General features: G+C 48.4%; 2 protein-coding genes across 6 annotated transcripts in view; both read right to left on the bottom strand.

Annotated features, from left to right (window-relative positions):
- The window catches only part of LOC309624072 (zinc finger protein 555-like), a 49,914-nt gene extending 42,494 nt beyond the window's left edge, over positions 1-7,420 (bottom strand). For 2 of the 5 annotated variants that reach the window (XM_082381678.1, XM_082381677.1), the window contains exon 1: positions 2,744-3,209. In XM_082381678.1, coding sequence (XP_082237804.1) covers positions 2,744-2,818 — 75 coding nt within the window. In that variant the 5' untranslated portion in view covers positions 2,819-3,209. Of the gene's footprint in view, positions 1-2,743; positions 3,210-3,244 lie in introns of those variants that run through there. The other 3 variants (XM_082381673.1, XM_082381674.1, XM_082381672.1) reach the window with 3 other exon arrangements.
- A 4,646-nt stretch (positions 7,421-12,066) lies between these two features.
- On the bottom strand, positions 12,067-19,458 carry RAX2 (retina and anterior neural fold homeobox 2). Its single transcript, XM_082380420.1, has 3 exons — positions 18,152-19,458; positions 17,172-17,406; positions 12,067-16,559 (listed from the first exon to the last, which is right to left on the bottom strand). The coding sequence occupies exons 2-3, from the start codon at positions 17,385-17,387 to the stop codon at positions 16,221-16,223; spliced, it is 555 nt and encodes a 184-aa protein (XP_082236546.1). The 5' UTR covers positions 17,388-17,406; positions 18,152-19,458; the 3' UTR covers positions 12,067-16,220.
- Positions 19,459-20,006: the final 548 nt, after the last annotated feature.

Here is a 20,006-nt window from a genome sequence, read left to right as displayed (position 1 = left end):
TTTCTATAGTTATATGAGCTGCCACCGAGGGGGAGGCTGGGCGGTGGCTACATGGGACTTTGCCCTGTCTTTGCAACTTCTTATGAGTCCGCAATTTGTTAAAAATTTAAAGTTTTAAAAAATAGTAGTCTCCCCCCCACCAAAAAAGAATTTCATGGGAAAGGCTGATTAGGGAAAAAATGCCTAAAAAGGGGGTGATAAATTTTTTAAAAGGCTAAGAACACTGCCCAAGGGGAAGCTGTGTGAAGGTACATGGGAACTCTCCGTACCACCCTGGCAATAGACACTTCCAAAAAAAAAAAGAAGGGAATTCCCTGGCGATCCAGTGGTTAGGACTCCGCGCTCTCACTGCGAGGGGCTGAGTTTGATCCCTGGTCTGGGAACTAGGATCCCACAAGCCATAGGGCGAGGCCAAAAAAAAAAAAAAAAAAAAAAAGAATTGACACTTCTCTAAAGACAACATACAAATGGCTAATAAACACATGAAAAGATGCTCATGGTCACCAGTCATCAGGGAGATGCAAATCAAACCCACATTGAGATAGCATCTCATCTCCCCACCAGGATGGTTAGGATCAAAAAGACAGACAAGTAAAGCAACTAGACTCCAATAAAAATAAATAAATAAATTAATTAATTAATTAATTTTAAAAAAAGAGAGATGTAATAAGAAAATGTAAAGAGCTCACCCACAAAGAAACAAAACTGCACTATAATAAAATTTTAATAGCACATTACCCCTTTGTCTAAAACAACAACAACAACAACAAAAAACCCCAAAAGACAGACAATAATGAGTGTTGCCAAGGATGGGGGACCCTCACCCATTGCTAGTGAGAATGTAAAATGCTGCAGCCACTGTGAAAAACAGTCTGGCAGTTCCTCAAATGGTTAGAGTTGCCATAAGACCCAGTTCCACTCCCAGGTATCTACTCAAAAGAAAAGAAAAAAAACCACATCCACACAAAAACCTGTACACCCATGTTCACAGCAGCATAACCCACAACAGGTGAAAGGTGGAAACAACCCAAATGTCCATCAAGTGAGGAATGGATAATCGCCATAAGGCACATCCACACAATGAAAGATTATTCGGCCATAAGAAGGAGTGAAGCACTGACACTCGCTACAACGTGGATGGACCCTGAGAACACGATGCTCAGTGAGAGAAGCCAGACACAGAAGGACCCACAGTGTGTGATTCCACTGATGGGAAACATGCAGAACAGGCCGATCCACAGACACAGAGAGTGGGTTCCTGGTTGTCAGGGGCTGGGGAGGGGGAGGGGAGTGACTGTTGATGGGGATGGGGTTTCTTTTTGGGGTGATGGAATGCTCCAGAGTTAGACATAATCTAACTATACACACACAAACACACACACACACACACGTGTAAATATACAGCAAAAAGCCAGCAAGGATAAACACCAAACGATATCACGGTTACCTCCAGCAAGGACCTGGAATTATGAAAAGTATCAAGGAAAACGTGATGTGCAGTCAGCTTCTCGAAATACAATCGAGATAAAATAGAAAAGTTTAAAAATCTAAAAATGACGGCAGCTTTCGCTGAGCTTCCAAGATGAGGGACCAGAGTGGATTTGATGCAAATTCTCTTCCCGAGAGCTGGCTCTGACTCATTCCACGTGGGTGGTGGGAACTGTGGGTGCACAATGCTGTGCCGAGCCATGCCCCCAAACTGCACCAGATGCCCCTCGAGGACGCACAATACTTTACCCAGGGGGAACATCTGCTGCTAAGACTGTCATGGGCTGAATCACGTCCCCTAAAAGATACGCTCCAGTCCTGACCCCCAGTAGCTGTGAATGGGAACTTATCTGCAAACAGGCTCTTTGCAGATGTAATTAGTTAAGATGAGGTCATACTGGGGCAGAGAGTGTCCTAATGCGATATGACTGGTGTCCTTAAAAGAGAGACAGACACACAGGGAGAAGGCCATGTGACTACAGAGGCAGAGATTGGAGTGATGCATGACGGCCACCACCAGAGGCTGGAAGAGGCAGGAAGGACCCTCCCCTGGAGCCTTCAGAGGGAGCAGAGCCCGGTGACACCCTGATCTCTCTGCTCTTGGGACTTTAAACTGCAGCTGATGGCAATGGGTCCAGGACCCCCTGTCCTTTCCTAGGTCTTCCAGACCAATCCTCTCCCACCCTTGGGTGGTTCGCAGGACCCTCCCTCCCTCGTGGTTGATGTCAGGGATCCCGTTAGACCCTCATTCACCCAGGCCTGTGGCACCTGGTTCAGGGTCTTCTCTTTCAGTTTTCAAACCACTTAAACTCACCCTTTCTCCACAAGAAAGGGCTGATGAGGATTTCCTGGCAGGGAAAAGTGCAATCAACCCCAGGGAAGGGGAGAGGTCGGTGAGCTTGTTGCTGGGACACTGGCAGAATGGTCAGCTCATTCCTGAGCAGGTGTTTCAGGAATCAATGGAGTAGACTCTTGATACCTTATCACTAGAATCACAATGCTAAGGTGTAAGACCCCTTGGCACGGGCGACACTGGGTCTGGATCGTTCTCTGAGGGTCCATCCTGGGCGCTGTAGGGTGTTGAGCAGCATCCCTGGTCCCCACCCACTCAATGTCAGGAGGTCCCCCAGTCATGATAACCACAGATGTCCCCAGACACCGCCCCGTGTCCGCCGGGGGGCAGAACCACCCCAGGTGAGAACCCCGCCCAAGTGCGCAATGAGTCTACATTCTGGATTCCGGGCGTTCGGTTTACCTCGTTTCCCTGTAACGTCCGGCCTCTGGAAACTCCATTTACTTCACGACAGAGTTTGCCCCACGGACCTGTCATCCAGGGGCACTTTCACAGGGCAGGGCTCGGACTTCGCCATTCTGGGTGCTGGGCGGCCTCGGGCAAGCTGCTCGACCTCTCTGCCTCTCCTTTGCCGCCTGCAGAGTGACGGGTGGAGCAAACCCAAGGGGAACACCCCAGGCCACCCCTCCCGCCCGGAACCCCGCCCCAGACCCCGTCCCAACCCCCGCCCGCCTAACTACCCGCACAGGAGCGGGGACCAGGCTCGGGGTCTGCATCCCAGCGCGGCTGCGCGGCCCGGACAAGCGCTTCCGGGTGCTGCGGCCCCAGGTGTGGGGCAGCGCTCCGGCGCCGCCGGGTCCTGCCCGGGTCCCGCCGTGGCGGAGGCGCTCGGTGCAGCGCGTCCCGGGGACCCGTCAGCGCCCCACCCGCCCGCGCCCCCCGTTGGCGCCCCACTTAACTCACGCCGCTGCCGCCGCCCCCGGACGCGCGCCCAGGACGGACCCGGCAGTGCGCCTGCGCGCCTGCGCGCCACGAGGCCGTGAACTACAAGTCCCAGAAGGCTCCGGGCGCGACCCAGGGTCCCCGTCCCTCCGGGGGCAGCGAGTTGAGTCACAGCGCCTTCTGCGGGCGGGCGGTGTCTCCGCAGGACTGAGATGCCTCCTTCAGCTGAGCACTTCCTCCGGCCCCAGGCGCACACGCGCGCTCCCTGAGAAAGCTCAGGCTCATGAGCTGCCTTTTCTTAACTAAGGGAGGAAATGCGGTATATTCAGCGCCACGCCCAAGACGTAGCTTTGCCAATAAAACAATAATAATAACCAGTATTATTTATTAACACATTAATAAGTGTATAATCCATTATATACCTAGTAAAATTGTTTTAATGATAATGTGTATTTATTAGTAATATTAATATATTGATTTATGTTAATATTCTGTTAAATAATAAAACTACCATAATTAATATAGTATAGGTTGGTAATATATTCTTAAAACAATATAATATATAATTAAATTATATATTATATAACATAGTAAATGTTATCATCCACTGATAAAATAAAACAATAGCTATTTATTAATAAATTATATAAATATTTTTATATATTTAAATTATTATTATTGTTACTATTGGACCAAGCCATAATGTGTTATCTCTCTTCCCTGATACTACTTCTCTCACTCTTTTTCTCTCTATATAATGCTGTCTCTGCAATATCCCAAGTCCTCTCCTCTACAGCATGTTTTTGTTGTTTTTTTTGGCTGCATTGGTTCTTCGTTGCTGCACGCGGGCTCTCTCTAGTTGCGGTGAGCGGGGGCTACTCTTCGTTGCAGTGCGTGGGCTTCTCATTGCGGTGGCTTCTCTTGTTGCAGAGCACGGGCCCTAGAGCGCGCGGGCTTCAGTAGTTGTGGCTCGCGGGCTCTAGAGCGCAGGCTCAGTAGTTGTGGCACACGGGCTTAGTTGCTCCGCAGCATGTGGGATCTTCCCAGACCAGGGCTCGAACCCGTGTCCCCTGCATTGGTAGGTGGATTCTTAACCACTGCGCCACCAGGGAAGTCCCTACAGCATGTTTTATGTTAGAGAAGAAATGAAGTCCCCAGAAAATGGAGAGAAGTTGACAATGCTTCCTCCACTACAACTGATGACCACTGGCACTTGATGGTGTTTATGTGCTATATAATTATAAACGTTCTGATTGTGACTTTGCCCTATGATCAACAGGTTCTTGGGCAAAATGGATTAGGATCCTTTCTCTAAAGTTACATTTTACTTGTTTCAAGCCTAGACTGGAATCTAGTCTTCCAGTGGCTTTGGTTTAGATAGAATAAACATCAGGTTAGAAGACTCTGATGTTTGTATGAATTTGTGTGATATATGGCCCAAGCCAACTCAATAACAAACATGATGTGTGTTATGGACTGAATGTTTGTGCTCCCACAAAATTTGTAAGTTGAAATCAAATCCCCAGTGTGATAGGTTTAGGAGGCAGGGCCTTTGGGAAGTGATTAGGTCATGAGGGTAGAGCCCTCATTAGTGAGATTAACGCCTTTATAAAGGGACCCCAGAAAGCTCCCTCTCCCCTTCTACCACGTGAGGACACAGGAGAAGTCAGCTGTTTGAAACCTGGAGGAGGTTCCTCATCAGAACTTGACCATGGTGGCACCCTGACCTCAGACTTCCAGCCTCCAGAACTGTGAAAAGCAAATGGGTGGTTAAGCCACCCCGTCTGTGGTAATTGTTCGAGCATCCCCAATGGTCTAAGATGAAGTGTTGAACAATTTTCCAACCCGGCTTTTTCAGACTAACTTTCCCAGTCTTAGTCCATGACACGGCAGATATGCTACTCAGATCCCTCCTTCAGGACTGAAGGACCTGTTCCTCCTGCAGCTGGGAATGCAGCTGACCAATGGTCCTCAGCTCTCAGCCTTGCTTAATCAAAAATCATAGCAGTGTATTGAGGGGGTTATAACACACGGAAAAGTAAAATCATGACAAAAATAGCCTAAAGGTAGGAAGGGGAGAAATGGAAATGTATAATGCAATTGTGAGGTTCTTATACTACACATAAAGTCCTATAATATCAAGTGAAGATAGACTGTAACAAGTTAGACATGTACTCTAAGTCCTAAAGTAGCTAACAAACAAAATGTCAAAACACAGTTACAGGGACTTCCCTGGTGGCGCAGTGGTTAAGAATCCACCTGTCAAAAAAAAAAGAATCTGCCTGCCAATGCAGGGGACATGGGTTCAATCCCTGGTCAGGGAACTGACCTACATGCATGCTACTACTAAGAGTTCGCATGCCACAACTAAGGAGCCAGCAAGCCACAACTAAGACCAGGCACAACCAAATAAATAAATAAAATACTCAATTACTCCAAAAGAAGGCAGGAAAAGAGAGAAAAGGGTAAGATGGAGTGAGTAGCATATAAATAGCAAGATGATAGACTCAAATATAACCATATTAAAAATAACATTAAATAAAAAATAAATAAAATAAAAATTTAGAAAGAAAAGAAAAGTAAAAATCACATTAAATGTTACTGGTATAAATACCTCAATTAAAAGTCAGAGATTGTTGGGATTCCTTGGCGGTCCAGTGGTTACGACTCTGTGCTCTCACTGCCAAGGACCTGGGTTTGATAACTGGTTGGTGGGAACTAAGATCCTGCTTACTGTGTGGTGGCACAGCCAAAAAAAAAAAAAAAAGCCACAGATTGTCAGAGAAAAAAGTTGACCCAAGAATATGCTGGCTTCAAGAAAGGTACTTTAAGTATGAAGACCAAATACAAGAAATGGAAAGATATAACATGTCAATACTAGTCAAAAGAAGGTAGACTTGGGGACTTCCCTGGTGGTTCAGTGGTTAGGATTCCATGCTCTCACTGCTGAGGGTCCGGGTTCAATCCCCGGTCGGGGAACTAAGATTCCCACTAGCCAAGGGGTGTGGCCCCCCCAAAAAAATTGCAAAAAAAAAAAAAAAAAAAGAAGGTAGAATTGGCTATATTATTATCAAAGTCAATTTAAGAGCAAGGAATGTTATGAGGGATAAAGTTCACTTCGTAATGATAAAAGGTTCGAATTAATCAAGAAGACATAACAATCCAAAACATTTATGCACCTAATAACAGAGCTTCAAAATACATGAAGCAAAAATGGATAGAACTGCAAGGAGAAATTGATAAATCCACAATTATAGTTGGAGAATATTTCAGTACTCCTTGTATCAGTCAAGATTTCCAGAGATATAGAGAGGGATTGATTTTAAGGAATTGGCTCACGTGATTGTGGGAGCTGGCAAGTCTTCAGGGCAGGCAGGCAGCCTGGAGACCCAGGGAAGAGTTGATGTTGCAGATGAAGACCCAAAGGCAGTCTGGAGGCAGAGTTCCTTCTTCCTTCAAGGACCTCAGCCTGTATTCTCCTCAAGTCCTTTAGCTGATTGGATGAGGCCCGCCCACATTATGGAGGACAATCAGCTTCACTCAAAGTCAACTTACTTAAATGTTAATCACATCGAAAAATGACCTCAGCAACATCTAGACTGATGTTCGACCTAGCAACTGGGTACCATAACCTAGCCAAGGAGACACAAAAAAGTAACCAGCACACCCTTCTCTCAATAATTAATAGGACAAGTAGGCAGAACATCAGCAAAGATATAGACTTGGAAAACACTACCAACAACTTTGGCCTGACTGATATTTATAGAACACTAGACCCAACAACAGAGGAATACACATTCTTCCCGATTGTGCACAGAACAGAGATAGACTATTCTGGACCATGAAACAAATCTCAATACCTTCAGAAGGATCCAAGTTATACAAGATGTTTTCTGATCACAAAGGAATTAAGTTTAAAATCAATAACAAAAAGATCTCTGGAAAACCCACAAATATTTGGAAACTAAATAACATACATCCAAATAAACCATGAGCCAAAGAAGACACAAAAACAGAAATTAGAAAGTACTTTGAACTCAATGAAATATCATTCTAGGTGCAAAGATTAAGAGCCACTATCATTATCTTTGTGATCCATGGATACTTCACTGGCTGCTAGTAAGACATTTTTATTGTCAGAACTTCTCTTGTTCTGATTCCCCACTCTGTGTGCAGCTAGGGCTGTGGTCCTGGGTTCATGAAAACCCCTCAGGAGGGGAAGCCTGTCTGCTGTTTTGATTGCACCACTCAGCCACATGGGAAGATTTCCAGTCAGACTGGCTTTGTAAGATTTGACTTTCTCCAAACATAGGAAGGTTAATCCCAAATTTATGCCCAGCCATCAATAGAACGTATCCAATACACTTTCACTCACTGAGAATCTCCTCGGTCACGTGAGTTATTTTAAAGAAACTTTTGCTGTCTAGTCCTCACAACAGCCCCATGGGGTGAGTACTATCATGACCAGCATTTTACTCGAAGAATTGGAAGTACGTCTAAAAGCAAAGCCTTTGTAAGTGGCAGAGTGCAGAATTAATTCTGAGTCTATAGAATTCAAAATCTCCTCTTTCAACTACATCACACGGTCTTTGAAATTTTATAGTCTAATGAATGGAGCATGGCAAATAAACAAATTCTTTCACTACCGTGCAAAAGGCTGGATGAGAAGAAGCTTGCACAAGAAACTTGAACTTGACAGTCTTGAAAGATCTGGGAATGATTCCCAAAGGAGATGTAGTTTGAGCTGAGTTTTTGAAACCAAGTAGAAAACTTTTGCCCCGCCAGACCCACCGTACACATGTTTCTGCCCCACCCTCTATCCTGGGAAACTGACTTCTCTGGGTCACACCAATCAAGGTCATTTGCCTCCTGACTTCCATCTGGCTTTGACCAACTGGGAGCCGCAGCACAAGATCAGCAGGGAGGGGAAATAATTAAGAGATATGTCTTCCCGTCTCCCTCCATGCTGGGTCATGGTTTGGCCATGGCTCTTGGTCTAGTGAAAGCTTCAGCTGCTGTCATGTTGAGCTCTTGCTGGGTTCCATGATTGAGTCCCTCTTTTTCCCCTTCAGGTCAAAGGTGGTAACCGCTCCCACTCTTACCCACTGCAGAATGCGGCAGAATCCTTTGTTGGCTTTCTTTAAATGTATCCACGTATTTGCACATAGTCCTCTCAGGGAACGTTCGTTCTTCCATCACTCTCTTGAAGGGTGCCATCTGTTTTCTAGTGACACCCTTATGAACAGAGAGGGAGACTCGAGTCAGAGAAAAACATGTGCCAGGGCACAGGGGAGTGAATGAGCCGGGAGCATTTCAAGCTTGGAGGATTTCAAGTAGATAAAATGCATTTCCTGCTAGGCTAAAGAGTGTGAACTCTACCCAGAAGCACATAGGATCAATTTTAAACAATTGCATCATCAGATTTGCATGCTTAAGCAGTCATTTCATGAGTGGTGCACTCGTAGGAGGGAATTAGAACTGAAGACCGGAAATTCATTGCAAGTGAAGGGAAGGGATACAGTGACTATCCCTGTATATGCATTTTTGCACACTTGGGCTAATAATGTATAAACCACATTTTGGAAAGACAAATATCATAGGCTATCACTTATATGTGGAATCTTAAAAAAAGGGTACAAATGAACTTATCTACAAAACAGAAATAGAGTTACAGATGTAGAAAACAAACTTATAGTTACCAGGGGGTAAGGGGGGGGGGTATAAATTGAGAGATTGGGATTGACATATACACACTACTATGTATGAAATAGATAACTAATAAGGACCTACTGTATAGCACAGGGAAGTCTGCTCAGTATCTTGTAATAACCTATAAGGGAAAAGAATCTAAAAAAGAGTGGATATATGTATATGTATAACTGATTCACTTTGCTGTACACCTGAAACTAACACAATATTGTAAATCAACTATACGCCAATAAAAATTTTTTTAAAAACCACATTTTGATTTTCTGTAGGATAAATGCCTAGAAATGCAATTGCTGAGTCATTTGCATATGTACCTACTCATCATTTTAAGGCCTTATGATACATTTTACCAAATTGCTTTCTCAAATGCTTGTACCTGTTTACCAAAAACCTTATCCCTTTACCACTAGGGTTTGCAATTGTAAACAGCTTTTGCTAATAAAATGGTATGCCGTCATTTTATTGCACATTCCTGGATTATTAGTGAGGCTGAATATCTTTTCCTATATGTATTAGCTAAATTCCCCAACCAATGCTTCATATTTTATCAGAGTATTGGCATCTTCTTGTTGATTTTAACAACTCTTTATAAATATCATCCTCCCTACTATATAAGCTGGAAATATTGTTTCATTTTGTTCTTTTACCTGTGTATGGTGACGTTTGCCAAATTAAAATTTTGAATTTTTATGTAGTTGGCAATGAAAATTCAATTAACAATCAAGTTAAGAAGAAAAAAGAATTTAATTCGAGCCAAACTAAGGATTATAACCCAGGAGACAGACTCTCAGAAGCTCTGAGGATTGTTCCACCTGTTAAAGTTGAAGGCACGGTCACATACGTTTTCAAGACAAAAGATCGTACATCAAAATGACATACTGACATTTTATACAGAGTTCACCAAAGACACATAGTCTAGGCAAGCACATACAAAGCGAGTAGTAAGTCATCACGACCTTCTACAGAGTTGGGAAAGAACACTATTCTTTTAAGAAGTTACATTGATAGTGTCAGAAGCAAGAAAAAAATTGATCTTTAAGACTGAGCAGGCGTTTCCTTCTTTGAGGAGGTCTGGTTCATGTGTAATGCAGATGGAAGGGAGGGAGGAGGCCCAAATGGACACAGAGAGAATTTTATAAGTTTTCTCATCCTGCCTTAAAATATAAATTTTATTTCATCATACTTAAAGAACAAAGTTGTGATTCCAAATTTGGGCAAATGTAAAATTATGCAGTGATTCAAAGTTAAATGAATATGTTGAATTTTTAAATCAAAGTTGATGTGCAGAGATTCACTGAAGGAATCCAATGCCCTCTGCCTAAGAAACGTATTGTTTTGGTGATGACCATATCAATTGTCTTCTCATCCTTTCATTCAGCAGATAAATGGGGTTCCCGGTAGCTTTTATCAAACCTGATTTCTTCTAACCCTCTCTGGATGCATCATTCTGGGTCAATTCCTTTAGGTGATGGATAAAATCTTCAGTAGTGTTGGGTTGTAATTTGCAGCTACAAGAAACACAATGCCCAACTCAAACTACCCTTTTAAGGAGGAAATCTGTTATATCCCTTAACAGGACATGGAGAGAGCCATGGTCCTGGGATTAATTATTTCAAGTGCTCATTGGGACTTCCCTGGCTGTCCAGTGGTTAGGACTCCGCCCTTCCACTTCAGGGGATGAGGGTTTGATCCCTGGTCGGGGAACTAAGATCCCATAAGACACGCAGCGCGGCCAAAAAAAAAAAAAAAAATTAAGTGCTCATCAACATCATCCATGAGACAAATTCACCCTATCGTCCATTTCAGTGACTTGGTGAGGTCACCCATGGGGAACCCACCACCCACCAAAGTGGGTCATATCATCTGGGACCTCTTCAACACATTCGGTTTGAGACACAGGCAGATCCACATTACAACACAGGGGAAGAAGGGCACAGGGAGAGACAAAGCAGCTTTCCCTCCGAGCCCTGGCTCGGCCCAGTATCTGCAGAGACAGCCTTCAAGCCTGAGGTTTCATCTGCCATCTTTTTTTCCAGTAATGCACTGTCCACTACAGCCGGCGCTATTGAGTCTTGAAATGTGGCTATTCCAGGGACTTCCTTGGCAGTCTGGTGGTTAAGACTCTGCACTCCCAACGCAGGAGGTGTGGGTTCGACCTTGGTCAGGGAACTAAGATCCCCGCAATGACGCAAGGCACAGCCAAAGAAAAACAATGTGGCTATTCCGGGCTGAGCTATGCTGTGAGTGTTATAAAAATAGGTACCAGATTCTGAGGCCTTTGTTCAGGAACAAAAAAGAATACAAAATATCTCGTTACCACAAGTAAGGAGCCCACCCGCTGCAACTAAGACCCGGCACAACTAACTAACTAACTAAATACTTTTAAAAATCTCATTAGTAGCTTTTTAATATGATTTTTATTTATTTATTTGTTATTTAGTTTTGGTTGCATTGGGTCTTTGTTGCTGGTACACGGGCTTTCTCTAGTTGCGGCGAGCGGGGGCTACTCTTTTTTTTTTAAATTTATTTATTTAATTTATTTATTTTTGGCTGCGTTGGGTCTTCATTGCTGCGCATGGGCTTTCTGTAGTTGTGGTGAGCTGGGGCTACTCTTCATTGCGGAGCATGGGCTTCTCATTGCAGTGGCTTCTCTTGTTGTGGAGCAGGGGCTCTAGGCACGGGCTCAGTAGTTGTGGCTCACGGGCTTAGTTGCTCCATGGCATGTGGGATCTTCCCGGACCAGGGCTCGAACCTGCGTCCCCTGCATTGGCAGGTGGATTCTTAACCACTGCGCCACCAGGGAAGCCTGGGGGCTACTCTTCATTGCGGTGAGCGGGCTTCTCATTGCGGTGGCTTCTCTTGTTGCAGAGTACAGGCTCTAGGCGCATGGGCTTCAGTAGTTGTGGCACGTGGGCTCAGTAGTTGTGGCTCGTGAGCTCTAGAGCGCAGGCTCAGTAGTTGTGGCGCACGGGCTTAGCTGCTCCGTGGCATGTGGGATCGTCCCGGACCAGGGCTCGAACCCGTGTCCCCTGCATTGGCAGGTGGGTTCTTAACCACTGCACCACCAGGGAAGCCCCCAATAGCTTTTTATAGTGATGACACATTGAAATGATATTTGGGATATGCTGGGTTCAATAAAATACATTGTTAACGTTGATGTCACCTGTTTCCATCCACCTGGCTACTAGATTTAAACTGACACATAGTCCATGTTGTATTTCTCTGGCACTGGTCCAGGAGATCAAGACACCTGTCCTACATCGTAGGATGGCTTTCATCCAGGTACCTTCTGGATGAGCCTAGAAGGGCGACCTGTGATGAGGCCTTGCCACCTGCTGGACACATCCAGTACCACAGCCTGCCTCCTCAGTTCACTGATTTTGCAAATATTCATTGAGTAACCCCTACGCACTGACAACAGGCTCAGTGCCGGGGGGATGCAGCACTGAACCCACTAAGACCACATATGAGGTGAGGCAGGTGGGGCTGGAGGTTCACAGAATACAGGTAAATGCATGAGTGAATATGTCATAGGCTCAGGGGTGATACGTGTGTGGAGGGATAGAAAGGAGAACACGGGACCTACAGAGACAAGAGCTGCACCTGTAGCCAGGGATGTCTGGGAAGATCTATCTGAGGATTTGACATCTGAGCGGGGGCATGAACAAAGGGAGGGAGGGGGCCATGTACATGCATGTGCAAAGGAAAGCAGGTGCAAATGTTCCCTAGGGTATTTCCAAAGGCTTTCCTCTTCACTTTCCTGCTGAGGCCAGACAGCTGCTGCAGCCGCATTTGACAGTTGAGGAAACTGAAGCCCAGGAAGGTGGCAGCCGAGGTTACTCATCCCTCATGCCCTCCCCTTCCTTGTCTTGAGCTAACCCTGCTTCCCACTGCAAACAGGCTGCTTCCCTATGTCTTGTGGAAACTGGGGACAACCCTGTCACTGAATCTCCCTCATGGACACACCCCACAGCTGAGGAGCCAACGCGGAGTTAGCAGATGCCCCATGGGTGGTGCTTCTGGGAAAGCAATTGTTTTCCACATTAAAAAAAAAAAAAAAAAAGACAAAGCTGGCACATGCATTTTGCGCCTGTCCTTCCGTCTTTCCCCTCTCTGGAATACGGCTGCAATATCTGAATGAACAGAAGCCACCTTGCAACCGTGAGGACAAATGCCACCAAGAACAGGGGCACCGGCACCCACAGCCCTGAATTGCCCATCTCGAGATTTCTTGTTGTTTGAGGGGGAAAATGCTTTCAGTTCTTTGGAGTGTATATTTGGATGTGGAGTTGCTAGGTCGTATGGGAATTCTATGTTTAGCTTTGTGAAGAGCCTACAAGTGAGGTCTTTGCCTGTTCTTGAATTTCACAGACGTCTAAGCTTACGGTACGTCCTCTTTTTGTTCTGGTTTCACTCGCTTAGCAACGTTGGTGAGATTCGTCCCTGTTGGCAGCCCAGCTCTGTATATGGTCCTTGTCTGTCTTTGTCGTGTAGTCTTCTGTTGTACAAACAGAACAACATCTTGGGTGGATGCGGCCGAAGTTTTGTGAAGTGTAAATTGTTCCATTAGCACAAAATACTGTCTAATTTTAGACCTTCTGATGGGCATATAGGGCATATTCTGTTGTGGTTTTAATTTGCATTTCTCTAATGACAATTGACATTGAATACCATTTCATAAGGTTGTGACTATTTGGATTGACTCTTTACCGAAGTGTCTTTTGCCCATTAAACCAAAAAATGGTTGTCTTTTTCTTATTGGTGTGTCTGTCCTTTTTCTAATTGTCAAGGCTATGGGTCCTTTGCTGGTCAATATTTCAAATATCTTCTCTCCCTCTGTGGTTTGCCTATGCTCTCTCTTAATGGTATATTTTGATGTACATAAGTTCTTAACTTTTACAAAGTCCGGTCTTTCTGCTGATGTTTAATGTTCCTTACTTCCCATTTATAATATCTTTGCCAAGTGCCAAGGTCTTGAAGACATTCCCCTACAGTTTTTTTCTAAAAGCTTTAGTGTTCTGCCTTTCACACTTAAATTGATAATCCATTTAACGTTTGTGTATGGTGTGGGGCAGGGATCAAGGTTCAGTATTTTCCATATACAGGTCCCTTTGTTGGAGAGGTAATCCTTCTCCAATGTGCAGGGATGCCTTTGGTGTGAATCAAGCAACCGTTCACATGTGGGTCTGTTTCTCTGGTTCCATCAGTCAACTTGCCTGTCCATCCTTGGGCCAAAACCACACTTCCTTAATTACTGCAGCTTTCCAAAAGTCTCGATATCTAATAGTGTAAGTCCTCCAAATGTATCGTTCTTCTTCTAGATTGCCTTGGCTATTCTAGGTTCTTTGTATTTTAATATAAATTTTAGAATCATTTAGTCAGTTTCTACCAAAAAAAAAAAAAAAAAAGATCTGTTGGGATTTTAATTGGGATTGCATTGACTCTGTAGATCCATTTGGGGAAGATCTGACATCTTGTGAACCTTCCAGCTCCATGGGTATATCATATCCCTTCATTCACTCACGTTTTCTTTTGTTTCCCTCAACAATATTTTGAGTTTCAGTGTCAAGCAGCTGTATGTCTTTTGTCCAACTTATTCCGAGGTGTTTGATGGTTTTGATACTATTTTAAAGGGTATCTTAAACATGTAAATATTTCCTTTTCCAAGTGCTTACTGTTAGTATATAGAAATGGATAAGAGATTCGGACATTTCACCAAAGATGCACAGATGGCAAATGAGCACATGGAAAGATGCTCAGCACCATGTGTCATGAGGGAAAAGCAAAGTAAACCCACAGCGAGATGCCGTGTCACACCTGAGAACGGCTAAAATCCATATACAAGTATTTACCCAAGAAAGATGAAGGTGTAGGTCATGTACACAAACGTCCACAGCGGTTTAATTCATAATCATCCCACACTGGAACCAACCCCAGAGCAAACCAGAGGAATGAATAAACAGACGTGTATCCCCTACTACGGAATAGGGCTCACCAAGAAAAGGGGGTCCGCGTGGACGCCTCTCAAAATAATTGTCCTCGGTGCAAGAAACCAGACAAAACCTAATAAAGAAGACATCCTGTGTGGTTTCATTTCTATAGAACCTTAGAAAACTCAAGTGAATGTCCAGTGACAGAAGCAGATGAATGGTCGTGTGGGGAGGGGCGGGGGTGGGGGTGGGAGAGGACTGAGGAGGCAAGAGGCAGCTGAAGGGGTGTGCACGTCACGTGACCGTGGCGAGGCTTCCAGGAGTGTACACAGACGTCAAGACTTACCAAATGGTATGCTTTAAGCACGTGTAATTAACTTTATGGAAATCTTACCTCAGTAAAGCTGTTACTATATATACACACACACTGTAACCCCTTCCAGACGTGGTGGTTGTTTTGAGATTCTTCAACAGAGGCCTGGGTGAGGGATCAGGAGCCCGCTTCTCAGCCCAGTCCGGACCCGGACAGTCTTGGGCGGGTCCTGCCCTGTATCCCCTGGCTGAAGGGAGGTGAGGACCGCCACGTGGGAGACATGGGTTGGACAGAACAAATGCTGGCCTTGTCACCAGGGCCCCGACCGCCCCCCCCCCACACCCCAGTGGGCTGGGAGACATGATGGGGGCTGTGGCCAGTGGGGACATAAGCCACACAGTGGTAGCTGGGAGGAGCAGGGACAGACAGTATTCGCCCAGCCTCAGCAAAGAGTCCCCTGTTAGCACCCAGCCTGGGTCCAGCATGGGGCCTGGGGTGATGGAGTCAGGCAATGAGTTTAAAAAGAGCTCCGCCCCCTACTGGCTGTGTGGCCTCAAGAAACTGGCTTCCCCTCGCTGGGCCTCAGTTTCCTCCCCTGAAAAATGGGGCTGGTGACCATGCCCACCTCGTGGGGTAAAGCAATGGACACACTGGGAGCACACAGTGAAAGGGGGCGGGTTGAACATGAACTGCTACTGCTGTTACTTGTTATTTCTTAGAGAGAGGGCGGCAGGCGGAGGGATTTAGACTCATCAACTCAGAATTCACATCCCACTGGCTCCTGATTGCAGTCTAAGAACCTCAGAATCCAGCCCACCCACACCCACTTGACAGATGAGGAGACTGAGGCCCCACGAGGGCACAGACTCCCTTGAGACCGGGCCAGGGACCCATCCCCCTGGCCAGGGATCCTCTGGCCACCTCCTTCTTGAAACTGGGTGCCAGTTACCCTGCAAGGCAGGGTAAGGAGGTGGGGGTGGGGTGGGGGACCCGGCATGGGTGGCCACAGACAGGCTGAGGAGGGAAGGCCGGGAAGGCACCACGTTCAGGCCGATGGCCAGGCCCTGTCCAGAGCCTGCACGTGCTCCTTGGCCAGCAGTCGCAAGGACGCCTCCTCCAGGGTGAAACCGTCCGTGAAGGCTGGACCAAAGGCGTGGGGCCCAAAGGACCCCTGCAGCCCTGGACCCGGGCCCAGGAGGCGCGGGAGTCCTGGCACGGCTGGGGTCCCAGGGCCCAGCCAGGGCTCCAGGGGCAGTGGCATGGCGGGAGGGCGGGCAAAGGGCAGTGCTGGGGCCTCGGGGAGCCTCGGGGCTGCCACGGCCCCGGAGCCTGACTCCAGACGCTCCTGGCGGCGCCACTTAGCCCGGCGGTTCTGGAACCACACCTGGAAGCAGCAAGAGAGGTGCTCCTGGGTCAGGGCTGGTGGGGTGAGGCGAGGCCACTCTTTCCTGCTCTGGGTCTCGCAGCCTCTCGGGGTTCTGCCTGCTGTCTAACCTGACCCCCACCTGTGGCAGTGCCAACATATTGTGTTACCTGCCCCAAGGAGACGGCTGTTTTGAGAGCAGGATCTCTGCCTCTTGGCCCCCATCAAATCAGCCCCAAAGTCTTCTGAATCCAGGCTCTCCTTGCCTTTCCCTTTGCCCAGGCCCCCTCAGGCTCCCTGGCCTCCCTCCTGGTCTCTCTTGGCCCTTGGCATGAAGTTCCGGCCACTGAGCTCGGCATTTGAGGCCCTTCCCAAGCTCCTTCTCTGCCTCTGCTTCCGCCTGCCTCAACACCCAGCTCTGTGGAAATGCCTCCTATTTCACCCCTCCACACCTTCACACACATTGCTCTGGAGGGCTAGAAAAATGCCCTTTCTCCTTTCTAGCTGGCAAATTCCTAGTCAAACATCAAAGCCCCAGTCCCATGTCCCCTCCTCCGGGAAGCCTTCCCATGCACTGGGAGGGTTCATACCTGGCACCGGCTCCCTCCTCGGGTTGTCAGGGGGCCCCCTCACCTGCACGCGCACCTCGGGCAGGTGCACCTTGGCGGCCAGCTCCTCGCGGCTGTAAACGTCCGGGTAGTGGGAGGTCTCGAACGCCCGCTCCAGCTGGTGCAGCTGGTACGTGGTGAAGGTCGTGCGGTTCCTCCGGTGCTTCTTCTTGGGGGCCTCCTCGCCAGGCCCTGGCCGCCCACCCTCAGCCGCTGGCCCCTCGCCCGGGCTCAGGAACATGGCTCCTCCTCACCCCCACCTGGCGGGGCGGCGGCAGGACAGATGGCGGTGAGACACGGGAGGGACTGAGGCTGGGGAGGGCAGGGGAGCCCCCGGCCCCTGCTGGGTCTGGGGTAAGATATGGAGGGGCTTCTCCCTCCAGTGGGTCCTGCATTCCTTCTGCCTCCCCAGCCTCCCTGTCCATGTCGGATCATCTGACCCTGTCTCCACTTCCTTCTCTCTGATCATTTTTCTCTGCGTCTCTGTCTCCCCGCCTCTCTTTCTCTTTCCCTCTGGAGCTCTCCCTGACTGCCTCTGTCTCCCTTTATCTCTCTGTCTCTGTGTCTAGGACCCCCAGGAAGGCAGGAACTGGGACACTGCCCTAAGAACACTTCCTTACCCCCCAGTCTTCTGCCCTGGGGGGCTCTCTGTGCCCCCAACTCCCACCCAGGCCCACCTGTGCCCACCTGCCCAGTGTTCACCGCTCCCAGCAGGTCCTCTGACAGCCCCTGCCGGCCCAGCTCCGTCTGCTGCTGGCCTGGCCCAGCCAGACTCGAGGGGGTTGGGGTCGGGTGGGAAGGAGGATTAACGAGGTGATTAATTGAGGGGGCCCCTCCCGCCCAGGTGCTGGTTGCTCTGAGCCACAGAGGGAGGGCCGGGCTCCAGGGGTTGAAGGGACACCATTAGCCTGGGTCTGCCACCCCTCGCTGTAGGATATAAACAAGAGCCTCCCCCTCTCTGGGCCTCAGTTTCCCTAGCTGTAAAACGGCGATAACAGGACTTACCCCATGGGGCTCTCACAGGGATTCAATGAACTGATGAAAGGAAAGAGCATCGTACAGTGACTGGCATACAGCGAGTGCGTAATGAATGTCCACTGTTAAGGCTCTTTTTTTTTTAATCATCTGGTGTGAGAAAAAGAACCTCTCAGATTTACAGATGTCAACGGGGGTTAGGGAAGCTGAGGTCCCCAGAGGTGAAGGCAATTCCAGTTGGCCCCCTGGGCACTGTGCAGGGCAAAGGAGTATGGGGCATTTTAGCTGGGTTTTGAGGTATGAATAGAAGTTCACTTTTCAGTCACTCAGTAAACACTCATTGAGCTTACTATATACCAGGTACTGTTCACAGCAGTGAACAAAACAGACACAAATCTTGGAACTGGCATCCTAGTGGAGGAGACAGACAGACAGATAATCTGTAACTATATAATATAGCATGTCAGGTGGTCAGAAGCCTGGTGAGAAAACTCAAGCAGGGGAGGGAAGGTTGCTCTTTCAATGAAGGTGATCAGAGTGGGAGATGGAGTACAAGGCTGTAAATTCTGACAAGACTGGGTGTGAAGGGGTGGGTACTGGGGAGCCATGGGAGGTTGTGGAGCATGGGAGGGGCACAGATAGCATTTTGCATGAGTAGCTATTGTGTGCAAGATGGGAGGCCAGGAGGATGCTAGAGGCCTGGTTAGAGCAAGGTCAGGGGAGAGGCAGGAGAGAGATCTGGAGGGAGAAAGTCTGAGGAGGAGGGAAGAGGACCGGTATACCCAGGTCCTGTTTTTGGGACAGGTGGATGATGGGACTGTCCCTCAGGCGGTGGCCTGAGAGCCGGAGCAGGATCTTGGGAAGCCCCTGAGACTGGTTTGCCAACCCCCCTCCCCAGTCCAAGGAGCCTGGGGGCTCAGGCCGGGGGAGGGGGTGCCCTGAAAACAGAGAGGAGGGGCACCGGGGTTGAGAGGGGGCAGGATGAAGCCCAGGAGGAGGACAGAGGAAGTTTGTCCCAGGGGCGGAGGAAGGCGGGAGACCCAGGCCCGTGGATGGACTAGGGAGTGAGTGCAGAGGAAGCAGAGATAAGTCCTTATCTCATCTCTGCTGGCTTTGTAGAGATAAGGGAATGTAGGGAATGTTGGCTTTGTAGGGGAAAGGCACACACGGAGAAAGAGATGGAGACAGGCACTCACACACGGCATGAGTGCACACGCTCAGACACACTCACATGCAGCAAAGGGGTGCAGGCCCTGGAGAAGTCGGGGGCAGGGGCGAGCGGCCTTGGACGAGGAGGGACGGCCCGGTGGGCAGGGGGCTTGATACCCAAGGGGTCGGCCAGGCAGGGAGGCCCCAGAAGCCCTGAGCCCAGGCCGGAGGGCCGGCGAGTGTTTCCAGAGGCTCCTGGGACCTCTCCAGGCCTCAGCTGCCCCGCCTGTACGGTGGGCTGGGGCCCTGTGGAGTGGGGGCAGGTAATTCCCCTAACCACTTCATCACTTGGAAACGCTAAAGAGCTGCTCTGTTCACAGGCCCCAATTAGCTAATTGGCCCCGGGTGGGTTAAGAGGCGCAGGAGGGATTTGGGTGTTAGGCGCAGGGGGCTTTGGCGATTTAGCAGGATGCGGCTGAAGGTCCAGACGCTGTGTCAGCTTAGAGCGCCGGATTAGGGGCAGGCCAGGGCGGTGCGGGGCCACGGTGACAGGCAGCCCCTTCCATCTGGATTAGGCGGGGGCCAGGCCACTCTCAGCCCCTCCGGCCTCCCACCCTTCATTTTCTCCCCCAGGAAGAATCGCTAAACCCCTTCGGGTGCTGGTGGGGAAACTGAGGCCAGAGGGTAGGCGGGGCTCAGGGGGGGAACTGCAGGAGGTCAGTGTGACCTTGAGACA

Source organism: Balaenoptera borealis, assembly GCF_965194805.1.
Source record: "Balaenoptera borealis genome assembly, chromosome: 2".
Classification (NCBI taxonomy): Eukaryota; Metazoa; Chordata; class Mammalia; order Artiodactyla; family Balaenopteridae; genus Balaenoptera; species Balaenoptera borealis.
Note: the sequence above shows the minus strand (reverse complement) of the source record. Positions and strands in the feature narration are given on the sequence as shown.